The sequence below is a fragment of the Penicillium arizonense genome (assembly GCF_001773325.1).
Source record: "Penicillium arizonense strain CBS 141311 chromosome Unknown PENARI_contig005, whole genome shotgun sequence".
In the NCBI taxonomy this organism is placed as follows: domain Eukaryota; kingdom Fungi; phylum Ascomycota; class Eurotiomycetes; order Eurotiales; family Aspergillaceae; genus Penicillium; species Penicillium arizonense.
Window position 1 is genome coordinate 1,085,833 of NW_019173282.1, and position 11,866 is coordinate 1,097,698.

The 11,866-nt window shown below is 51.7% G+C and overlaps 4 protein-coding genes across 4 annotated transcripts; 1 reads left to right on the plus strand and 3 right to left on the minus strand.

The window, feature by feature from the left end:
- Positions 1 to 375: 375 nt before the first annotated feature.
- PENARI_c005G09764 (rRNA 2'-O-methyltransferase fibrillarin family protein) lies at positions 376 to 1,532 on the minus strand (the record flags this gene model as incomplete). Its single annotated transcript, XM_022629968.1, has 3 exons — positions 376 to 1,086; positions 1,157 to 1,308; positions 1,445 to 1,532. The coding sequence occupies 3 exons, from the start codon at positions 1,530 to 1,532 to the stop codon at positions 376 to 378; spliced, it is 951 nt and encodes a 316-aa protein (XP_022490137.1).
- Positions 1,533 to 2,094: 562 nt separating this feature from the next.
- PENARI_c005G04191 (uncharacterized protein) lies at positions 2,095 to 2,908 on the minus strand (the record flags this gene model as incomplete). Its single annotated transcript, XM_022629697.1, has 2 exons — positions 2,095 to 2,589; positions 2,645 to 2,908. 2 exons carry the CDS (start codon positions 2,906 to 2,908, stop codon positions 2,095 to 2,097), a joined length of 759 nt encoding a protein of 252 aa, XP_022490457.1.
- Positions 2,909 to 4,819: 1,911 nt separating this feature from the next.
- Positions 4,820 to 7,144, minus strand: PENARI_c005G08247 (CCAAT displacement transcription factor COY1; the record flags this gene model as incomplete). Its single annotated transcript, XM_022629895.1, has 2 exons — positions 4,820 to 6,963; positions 7,030 to 7,144. 2 exons carry the CDS (start codon positions 7,142 to 7,144, stop codon positions 4,820 to 4,822), a joined length of 2,259 nt encoding a protein of 752 aa, XP_022490349.1.
- A 575-nt stretch (positions 7,145 to 7,719) lies between these two features.
- On the plus strand, positions 7,720 to 11,562 carry PENARI_c005G04432 (uncharacterized protein; the record flags this gene model as incomplete). The annotated part of the gene is made up of 3 exons (XM_022629712.1): positions 7,720 to 7,870; positions 7,943 to 10,584; positions 10,633 to 11,562. The coding sequence occupies 3 exons, from the start codon at positions 7,720 to 7,722 to the stop codon at positions 11,560 to 11,562; spliced, it is 3,723 nt and encodes a 1,240-aa protein (XP_022490428.1).
- Between the last annotated feature and the right edge of the window lie 304 nt (positions 11,563 to 11,866).

The window sequence follows — 11,866 nt, forward strand, 5'->3', positions numbered from 1 at the left end:
TCTAGGTCCTGTATATGTGGAGTCGGTAGATCAGGAAAGCTTGAAGAGACTAGAGTCATTATCAACACAAGCTACGGATACACCATGAAAGCATAGAAGTGGCTAGCAAGGCTGGGAATCACTTGAATTGGACACTAATTACTGCGGATATCATACTTCATCCAGAGCCATCTCATCACCTCAGATCAAGACAGAGTGACACATTCCAGCGTGTACAATTCGAAAATGGAAACTAAATTTTGAGACGCAGCCAAAAGTACATGGGCAGTAAAAACCTGTCACAAGAAACGGGGAAACAATTCGATACATCACAACACGAGACGCCGAGGAGAACATCAAAAGGGAATGGACATGACCAGAGATTAAAAATCACCTTTATGCGGAACGCTTGTACAGACCAGCGACGATACAGTGGTCACGCTCGAAAGGCTCAAGGGTCAGCTGCTCCTTGGGCTTAATCTTCTCCTCACGCATCTTCTGGACCTCGCGGGCGAACACAACCTCGGGCTTGGCCGTGGAGTCGATACAGTTGGCCTTGACGGAGACAATGACACCACCCTCATCCTTGAGGAACATGTGGGCGTTGAGGCCGACAATACGGGCCTGGTCGGGCTGGGCAACATCGGCGAAGATGACATCGACCATGGGCACGAGCATACGGTAGCGGAGGGGGTGACGGGCATCCTCGACAATGGGGATGACGTTGGTACGGTGGGTGGCCATGCCAATCAGGTCACGGCCAGAGCGGTGAGAGAACTCGACGGCGTAGACGTTACCGGTAGGACCGACAATATCAGCAATGTGAGAGACGGAGGTACCGCTGGCACCACCGAGGTAAAGAACCTTGGCACCGGGCTTCATGTAGATCTCATCGAGACCACCGAGGATACCGGCAGCCATCTTGGAACGGAAGGGGTTCCACACACGGTACTCGATCTTGGTGACGGCACCGTCCTCGTTGGCAGGGCCCTCAACGGAGATACGCTTCTCACCGTAAACGGCCTCACCAGGGGTCAAGTTCTTGGTGACGAGCAGATCCTCCTTGCCACCACGAGCGACGAAGACACCAGCGTGACGGTGGGGCTCCTGTAGAAGAAAAAAAGACCCGGTTAGTGACTGATCTCAATGTCCCTGAGAATTTTTCTGAGAAACTTACAATGATAACCTTGGCACCACCGCGAGCACCGCCGCCACCGCGGGGAGCACCACGGCCACGGGGAGCACCGCGACCACCACGAGGGGCACCACGGCCACCACCACGGCCACCACGGCCACGGTCACCACCGCCGAAACCACCACGGCCACCGCCTGAAGAACTCGAATCAGCAAAGTGAACTGAATTATACCCGCAAGTCGGTGTGCATATCGTGAGTGTCGAGTTGGTAGAACCAGCGACACTAACGATGCGCAAGCTTGCGGCTTCAAACGGATGGACTGAACAAACCTCGACCACCGCCACGTCCACGGTCACCACCACCAAATCCACCACGTCCACGAGGGGGACCACCACGGCCACGGGGAGCGAAAGCCATTGTATAGGTTTGGAGAAAAACTCGGTTGGAAAGAGTTAAAGGGGAGGTAGGAGGTTGAGCTGTCGTTTCCGAAGGCTCAAACCGGTGTAGAGTTGGAAACTGAGAAGAAACGGTCCCAAGAGAGGCGAGGAAGGAATGAAAAAAATTGATTGCAGATCCGAGTTTACTGGATCAAGCAGTTAGAACAGAATTGGCCGCTGACTGTTTGTCGGGTGCGGGTCGATACCGTTGCTGCTCGTTGATGCGGTCGAGATTTTTTTGCGCTTTGGGATCTTTCAGAAAATCAGAACTGCGCTAGTCTGTTTTAGGGCTAGCGCTCCTCTTCCGTGTGGAATCATCACGTGATACTCTGTCGCCGATAGCGAGATCACGTGGTACATCTTAGCCCTGCATGAAGTTGTTGATTAATCATTGAAATTGAAAGTGTAGTTATATTCCGTAAATAACGCCAGGTTTCGCCCTTGGGCATTAGAATAGAAAGTAACAAGAGACAAAGGCCAACCCGCAAGACTCATAGTCGTAACCTCCATTGAGGTCTATGTACAAAACAAGAATATTCCAATCATTCCCCGAAGAAATAGTAGTTTGCAGAATACTGTATCTGGAATGCAGCAGGCAAACCCTTGCAGGTCTTTGGAGGTGACCCAGCCGCAGTGTCAACTCGATAGACACTCTTGTAGTTGCCAATGGTGCCATCAGTGGTGGTGAGGTAGAGCCAGGCAACGGCGCCATACTTCCCGGAGGTAGCATCAGAAGGCGCAGCAATCTGACCTTGCTTCTTCGACATGACAATGCCGTCCTGCTTGTCTGGTGTAGTGTTGAGGTTGAACTCCGGGGTCGTCGCATCAAAGAAGAAATGATGTCCCATAAGCTCAATGTTGGCAGGGGGGAAAGAGGCCAGTTCGTTGGTCGGGAGAGTAATCTTGTATGCGATGCTCGGGAGTTTCTCAACAATACTTGGGTAGTTGGCTGCGAGACATGTGGCATTGTAAAGCCTTGCGACGGCTCCTGCTGCCACTGGTGTGGTATTGGATGAAGAGCTCGCACATGTATAGTTCTGGGTGCATTGTGAGTTATACTATTCAATTGAAATACTCGAGATTCTCGCGTACCTGAGTGCCACGTCCAAGTGCAACATAGACTGGCTTCAAGCCTGTGGGGCCGGGAAGACCTGAGGCGTAGGAGGGCAGAGCAATCTTGGAGATGTCGCAAGCATCTGGTGATCTGATGTTGTGCTTTGCGGAGCTGATGAACTGGCTCACTGTTCCGTAGAAGTCAGCCAGCTCATCTGACCAATCGTATGCATCGTCTAGGAAGTTCGTTGGGGCAGCAAGTGAGACTGCTGCCAGGCAGGTGAGAAGAGAGATGAGATGCATTGCTGACACCTTGCGCTGGGAGGAGGAGAGGGATCGTTAACGGCGGTGGCTTTTTAAATAATATTAAGGATTGTCCAGCAAGCCTTGAGTAGCACTCGGTCGGATATGAAGGAACGGGGATGAGCGTGGTGAAGAAAGGAGTGACAGGAGAGGGAGGGATTGACATGAATCCATTCGGGTCAGAGCAGAGATACATATAGAAGCGATGTTAATTGCAGAATCCTCTAATTCAAGCATGCATCAAAGATAGTAACACACGTCTGACTCGAAACAATGCTGAATCTATAAACGGAGTGATCGATGCAACCTGCAGGTACTAGCAAGGGTTAAGGCTCGACCGCGATTTCTTATTGGTAGATGGACGCGCCCAGGGCTGCTTCCTCCAGCCTTACTGCTCTCTGATTTGTCCTCGGCCACAAACGACTTTGGATTAATCAGGATAGCAACGCGCTAAGCAAAACAACGGGGTTCCCCAATGGCGGTTCGGCAGAGCTACCAGCACCGAAGGGCCAATGTGGAGGCCTCTATTAATTCCCCGGGCTATTAATAAATCTGACTGAAGAGGAGAGCATATGTGCTAGGCGATTAGATGCGCAGGATTCTTGCCACTGTAGGCTAGTGTGCAGAGATGCGGAGGTATTGCTGGGTCATGATCCTAGAGCCCTTGTGCAGGACTCGGGGAATTGTTGCAGGCATTGTACATGGGCTAATACTAGTACTTTTGTGTATCAGGTAGATATTCTTCAGCCCTGCCATCAACTGCCATAAGTTGAGTATTCTGTCCTTGTCCCTTGGAGTTCTTAGGGGGGCTGGTTGAGGAGGGGATGAGAGGGGTTGGGCTCACTCCGCACCCTTTAGAACGCACTGGCGCGTAGAAAACGCCATTTCTTACACCGAAAAGTCCTGATCCGTCATTCCGCTTTAATTAACCTATTTATGTCAAAGCCAATTCCTGCTTTTGTCAACAGGCATTTTCGGACCCGGTTCATTTAACCGACCCAAGCCACCAAGATATATATACTTGCATTGCAGAGTGTCGACACTAATGCACCACATCCGAGGAAATTGTCCGAATCTACGCTTATCTGCACTAGTCGCTTCCATGAATGTTGCGGGGTCTACAAGTGAATGAGACATACTTTGTCTGATATCCGAAAATCAACATGGGAATGGATCTATCCTCATGTACTTTCACTATCCGCTCATCAGTTCTAAACTCGCATATATTTACTTCATGAAGCCCGGGTGGTCTAGTGGTATGATTCGCGCTTAGGGTATCCAAAACCTAAGCACTCCTGCGCGAGGTCCCGCGTTCGATCCGCGGCTCGGGCCTTCAATCTTTTGCCTCCTAACCAAATTCGTTTAGCATTACTCAGAATCTGGACTAGCAAGGCCTTTTTTTATCAAATTCATTTCTTGATAGCCCCTAGTTTCGTCCTACCGAATGGTTCAGTGTGTTGTACTCGGTAACACTAACCGTGCGAGCATGGGTGGATTTCTATATCTAAGCACATGGGCATCGGAAGCCACTCATAATACTTGCCAGTGGACCTGAATAAGGAATGCACGCTTAAGCGAAGGCCAAAAGGTATGATTATCTATCTGCTACAAAAATGGAATTCAATTGATAGATTGATCGGCTAAAGATGATCATGTCACAAGAGCTTCAATGCATACCCCAGGAATGGCCAGCCCCATGCGTCATTACGCGGAAGTCTACAGTCGCCTGACGCAACTTAGTCACAGGCATACAGATAGATATATTTGCCAGAACTCAAATTTACACAGGACGCAGCTAGACCCACATCCAAGAATAGAGAGAGCACTCAATCCCAAACGCCACAGATGATCGATAAAGAAACAAGGAAATGGAACTCCGATACCCTCGCTGTGAGAACAAGAAATAGAACATTAGTGGAATCCTTCCTGCTGCCAGTCATCGCCGTGCAGCTGACCCGTGCCACTGCCTGTGCCACTACCAATACCCCCACCTCCACCGTAAGCAGCGGCGGCGGCGCTACCAACAGCGCTCATAGCGCTATGCTTCTCAATTTCCGTGGTACTCATTACGTAGAGGACCACGAAAAGGAGAATGTGGAGCGCAAAGCAGTAGCCAGCGAATAGGTTGCGACTTGTTCGGTTTGCGAGGATGACGCGGGTGAGAGAGAATACGATTCGCTCTGGTAGGCTCATACGTTTGTATGCACGGGTCGATTCTCGGCCTCGGAAAGCGGCGAAGGGTGAGATCCGAGCTTCGTAGGCGTTCTGGTATCGGTCGAGGGATAGTCCCGATGGTGTATCTGCGGATGTATACACAGAGGTGGAGCTGGGGGTGTTTGCATATGATGCTGCGGATGTGGATGCGCCCTGGCCTCGGCTGTAGGTTGAGACGTATCTTGTCTTCTCATAGAGGCCCAGATTGTCCTTCTGGAGAGATGCAACTTCCTGTCGGAGAGATTTGACGGTAGCGTACAGCTTTGACATTTCTTCTTCGAGTTCGGCGTTCTTCTTCTTGAACCGATCTCGCTGCGCTTGGATCATTGGTAGAAGCCCTGATCCGCCGCCTACTGCCTCTCCTGCGCGAATTGCATCCATGGTATTTGCGGATGCGGCGCCCTGGTCAAAGCCGGAGATGATAGAGGAGGTGGGTGATGATGCACCGCGGCGGGCAGAGTGAGGGTATCTGGAAGTGTATGTTCCTGCAACAGACATTGCCCCTGAGGGGAACGAGTTTGCAGCCTCATCTTGTACGCGAAGAAGATCGTTTTCAAGAGTGGTTGAAAGGTTTCGAGACTTCTCGAGCTCTTCCTTTGAGGTGGAAAGCTCGCTCCGCAGGTTTTCAAGCTGACCTTGGATATCACGATGGGACACCCGCAGAAGAGTGAGGTCATCTGTCAACTTTTTGTTCCGGGCCATGAGGAGTTGCTCCAGAGAGTTCTTGTCCTTCGATTTGCTCGCATCACCGTTAGCCCCAGTCGCCTTGCCTTCAGCTCCATCTCCAGCCTCATCATCATCCCCAGTTGCAAATTCAACGGATCTGATCATCTCCAACTCTCGGCGGATTTCATCATAATCAGCGACCTTCGCCAACCGCGAGCGCAGCTCCTCTTTCTCGACCAATGCCTTTGATGCAGTTCTCTCCGATTGAAGTAGCTTAGCCTCCCAAGTGTGTCTTTCGGAGTCTTTATCGAAGCGCGCAGCATCCAATTTCCGCAACAAGGAAGAGTTCTCCGACTGAAGACGAAGATACTCAGGGTCATCCTCGACGGAGACTGGAGCAGAGTGCGAATGCGAGGCAGCCTGAGCCAGCTCGATACGCAATTGTTCATTGCGTGCTTCCACATCCGCTAGCCTTAAGCTTGTCTTCTCCAGGTCAGCAGAAACAAGCTCAAGCTCGGCTGCAGTGGCACCACTTCGCGAGCCATCATTCTCATCGCTTTCACCCTCGCCCAGGCGCTGGGAGACCTCGTAGCTTGCCTTGAGCTCCTTGATCAAGCGTTCCTGGTTCTCGACCTTTTCCTCCAAGCTTTTCTCCTTGGCAGCCCAGTTGTTCGTCTTTTCGGCCAAGACAGCTTCCCACGATGCCTCAATTTCCTTGGCCCTAGATTCTTGGTTTTCTTCCAACTTCTTCCGGATAGCGCGTTCCTCCTGTAGGCGTTTCTCGGTCTCTTCTTGCTGCTTGGTGAGACGATCCACGGACTTTTGCAATTGATCCCGCTCCGATGTCAGCTTCGGGACTGTATCTTCGGATAGAACGAGGGAGTCGACGGAAGCTTCGAGGAGCGGGTAGGGGTCTGGCGCCTCGGATAGTGACGAGTATAGTTGCAAGAATGAGGACGAAGACGTTTTGCCTTGGTTAGTCAAAAGATCGATGAAGGATTGGTACGCCTTGAGTAGACTTTTATACTCGGCGAGCTTCGCCTCGTCATCAAGCTTCTTATAGTCCTTTGTCTTCTGGGCGAGGTCTTTTCGTTGCACAAGTGCATCACGCTGCTGCTCGACGATGTCAGAAGCTGTCGTGTCGAGTTTCGCGATCGTGTTGGCCAAGTCGATACCTATGATAGTTCTAGATTAGCACAGCCAACTAGAAACAACCGTAGTCTGTTGATCTGGCGACGTACCTCTCCAGGCTGCGATGGCGCGTTGAAACTTGTTGGTCTCTTCGGTCAATTTGCTGGATGGCACATCAGGTTGGTCTTGGGGAACCAAGCCCTCTGTAATGGCAAAAGAATCCATTGTCCCCAGTCAGCACACCCCACATCAAGTAGCCAAGGGGAAAGTTGGAGATCTGTTATCGCGAACAGGACACGCGGCGCACGGGCCGATGTTGTTCCGAGTGTACGGACTATACAGTCGGGTTAGATCAAATGTATGAAAGACGGGAGTTGGATTCAACAAAAGGAGCGTCAATGAAGCATCTGTGCAATGCGTCTACTTGATACCCCTAAGATGACAGCTGTTGTCCCGAGGTATCCGTGTAGAGCAGAGTGGGCGATAACGGCCAATCGGACATAGATTGTGGTTACCGCCTTGCAATCTACATACATGATGTTGGCTGATAATGTAGTGTTTCATATATATGTGGCAGTCTGGGAACATGCTTGTCCAGGAACTAACTAATTAGTAAATGAAGGTATAAAAGCCCCTAAACATCGTATTTTATGAATCCTTGAAATGGATACTTGGCAAATAGTTCTGTGGCCGTTATATTCTGCCGTCTCTGAACCCCTTGAGCTTTGGCCCCAGCTAGTGACCGCCTTAGCTGGTCACTCTCCAATCGCGCGGGGAGAGATGTCAACTACAGCCTCATGATGGCTTCGGACCATGGAATTGGTCCCCGCAAGAGGCGGAGGATCAGTCCTCCAGGGACTGTGCCTTATGTCCTACGATCCCTCTTCGAGGATGTTCCGTTGGCAACCGAGCATAGCTCCGACGTCTACATCACCTGCGTTGAATACTGGAGTAAGCTCTACCCACCTAGAGCTGTAAAGGCTGCATGATCTGTGAATTGAATGCCCACTGACCCTGAAACAGATGAGAATCTATACATCGGCACCTCTGCAGCCGAGATCCTGCACTTCGTATGCCTTCCGCCAGCTTCCCCAGACGAGTCCAGCGAGCCTACCTTTATACTGGCATCCCGATTGCCTATCCTATTCGCCCAAAGCCCCCCAGCCGGGAGTGAACAACAAGGCGTCCGGCAAATAGTTATCTTATCCTCAGTGGGCAAAGCATGTGTTCTCTGCAATGGCACTGTTACGTTCTACATGCTGCCGGAGCTCAGCCCGGCCTTTGGAACTACAAAGGTCAACCAATGCCGCTGGATCGGTGGTCTAGATCTCAATCGGGATGCAGAGGAAGAGGAAGACCCGACGGTGATGATCGCCGTACAGAACAGGATAATGTTGGTTCAAATCGGGGACGAGGCGCGCCGGATCAAGAAGATCGAGTTCCCTGGTTGCTTGGTTGCGGCACGACGAGGAACCATCGCCTGTGCTGCTGATTCACACTCATATTCATTGCTTGAGGTGGCGCACCAACAGAAGATCCCCCTCTTCCCTATTTCCTCCTCGAGCGAGGTCTTCGAGTCGGGACATGTCGAAGACATGAACCCAGCACCACCGACTCCACTTAAGCGTTCTCCCTCGTCATCCTACCCGAATCCACCGCCAGTTGATCCTCGTGGGCATGGTCGAAGCAGTAGCGCAAATACCTTCGTGGGAATGCTCTCACCGCATGCACAAGGGGCTCAGATAGACAGATCACCGTCAGGGACACCGGATCCTTTCACATCTAGTGGGAGCCTTCGAAGATCGAGCTCGGAAGAGCGTGAAAGTGGAAGTTCCCCCAAGCCTGAAAACCAAGAATCAGACAACCACCCTGCAAGCAACGACAACCTCAAGCCATTACCACCTGTGCCGGCACCAACAAAGCAAAGTTCGAAGCGTCTGCAGCCTCATGTGGTGTCTCCCACACCCTCAGAGTTCTTACTAGTCACCGGAACTGAGGCAACAGAGCCGGGTGTTGGAATGTTCGTTGACATGGACGGCGAAGTGGTTCGGGGCACGATCAACTTCCACCGATTCCCCAAGTCAGTTGTAATTGATACGGGTGAAAGTGATCAAATCTTCCAACCAAATGAAGATGCCAAAGAAGAGTTTGTTCTCGCTGTCATCGAAGACGATGAAGAGGGGGAGTCTCGAACGCGACTTGAAATCCAACGCTGGGATGATGACCCAGGCGAGATCGAGCGGAATAAAAGATGGATCGAGATCCCTCCACCTGGAGAAGACCGAGCCGCCCAAGTTGGTCTCAAGCACACACTCAGCCCCAGCCATCTCGAGCTTAATGAAATTGGTAAGCTGTTACAAATGGTCCGCCTCAAAACTCCTCTGTTATCTCCCCATGTCCCGGTGGCAGATCCAAGAACACACGCATCCATCGAGCAGCTGCAGAAAGAAAAGGAACTATTCGATTCACAAGATTTGACCGATTCTGATGGACCCAAAAAAGGCGAGGCCTCATCAGAGCAAACCTGGGAGGCTCAACGGAATGCCGAAGAAGCAAAGTTCGCACATGGACTAGGCAAGGCTCAGAGCAGTCTCATTCTGTGGTCTGGCTCTCAAATATGGCGTGTCCTACAGAACCCTTTGGTGGTCCAACTCGAGGACGCTCTGCAGAAGGCGCAGGAGACAAACAAAAGCGACCACACAGTGCTACAGAGAGATGCTGTTTTGGACTTGCTGCTATCAGTTCAGGACACAGAGCCAAAGACCGAAGCTGAGTTCATTGGGCTCAGCTACGTGAAGCAAAAGGCGTGCCTCTTACTCTATGGAGACCTTCTATCTATGCAGCCGAACGACCGTAGTGATTCCGCAATCAAGCAGACCGAACAAGCACTGGTGGCAGGTAACCTTGATCCTCGTCTGGCCTTGCTGCTTATTCCCCTGCTACGATGCGAGGTGCTACAGGGCCCGCAGGGTATATGGATACATGCCGGATTGGCATCAATGGCGGTCAAGTACACTCAACAAGTAGGAAAGACAGGCGTTGATACGTCTGGGCTGGATACGTCCCGCAGTCCAGTCCTTAACATGGTGAAGCGCTTCCTCCTGTCTTGGCAACAAAAGCGAGGATACGGCAGCATTACCGATGAATCATATGTGTTGGACAGCACTGATGCTGCACTATTGCATTTGACCCTTGAACAAGATGCCTACCTGACAACAGACCAGCGCGCATCATCACCTCTTCGCTCCGAGCTGAACAGATTAGTTGATAACTGGAAGGGCAACTTCGATCGGGCAGTGATGCTACTCGAGACATACAAGCGGCTATATGTGCTAAGCCGCTTGTACCAGAGCCAAAAGATGTCTCGGAATGTCCTCAAGACCTGGCGGAGAATTGTGGACGGGGAGACGGACGCCGGCGGAGAGGTCTCCGCATCTGGCGTGGAAACGCAGATGCGTAGGTACTTGGTGAAGATCAAGGATGCACAGCTGGTCGAGGAATATGGTGCTTGGCTGGCTGGGCGGAATCCCGCCCTGGGCATCCAGGTATTTGCGGACAATGCCAGTCGGGTCAGGCTGGAACCAGCGGATGTTGTTTCTTTGCTCAAAGAGCGGGCCCCCAATGCTGTTCAGGCCTACCTGGAGCATCTGGTGTTTGCCAAGAATGTGAGATGCCCTCCCCTCTTGTATAAACATAACTAACCATGAATTCAGTACGCACAATATGCCGACGACCTGATCTCATACTACCTGGACACAGTGATTTCCGTTCTCGAGTCATCCCCAGAAGCACGAGCATCCCTAGCCGATTCCTATTCAACCTACCGGGCCTTACGTGCCCCGAAACCAACATACCTGAACTTCATCACGGAAAACACACCTGCAGAACCGTGGTGGCAATCCCGCCTCCGCCTCCTCCAACTCCTAGGCGGAATCTCCAGCTCCCAATTCTCATCCCAACCCCTCCCAACAGGAATAAGCTACTCAATCCCCGCCGTCCTAACCCGCATCGAACCATTCCAAAACGAGCTCGTCTCGGAATGCATCATCCTAGACGGCCTCCAAGGCCACCACCGCGCCGCCCTCCGCCTCCTCACCCACGGCCTAGGCGACTACGACTCCGCAATCCGATACTGCCTCTTCGGCGGCCCGCGCAGCTCTCCCTCTTCAACAGGAACCCAACCAGAACTAGCAGAACATACCCTGCAATCCTCACTCTTCCGTCATCTGCTAGATGAATTTCTCCAAATCAAAGACCTATCAGACCGCATCGAGCGCACAAGCGATCTCCTCGCCCGCTTCGCGGCCTGGTTCGACGTCCGTGAGGTTCTCGAGCTCGTACCGGAGGACTGGAGCGTCGACATCCTCGGCGGCTTCTTCGTGCACGTCTTCCGAACTCTCGTGTCGCAGACACGAGAGACGCGCATCGAGCGTGCCCTCAGTGCAGGTCTAAACCTGCGTATCGGCGCCGAGTACATCGATGGCATGGAGAAAGCAGGGCCATGGGTTGAAGAGGCCGAGGGCGTGAGGCGGTTGAAGGATGCACAGCCGAAACAGGTTTCCTTGCAGGCTGATGGGTTTGACGATGCCACCGATGACTCTGAGTTTGGGGAGACGGTGGGGCCTGGGGAAGTGGGCCAGTAATGTAGATCTGAGCGCTGATTTGTCCGAGAAAGGGCAGAGGGCTTTGTATAGTTTGTGCGTTGGTTTTTTGAATCTATGATACCTATGCTGTTTGCTTGGAAATTCCATGTTGATTTTGATACTCTTTTTCTCTCTTTTTTCTTTCTTTCTTTCATTTTTTTATCTTTGCTTGGGATTGCCAATCCCAAAAATTAGACCATCCCATCCCGTCCCATCCTTCCCTTTTGACATGGGAGAAGAAATAAAAGAAAATAGTCCTGTCCCATCCTATGGCAACAGCCCTACCATACACATATATTCCAAG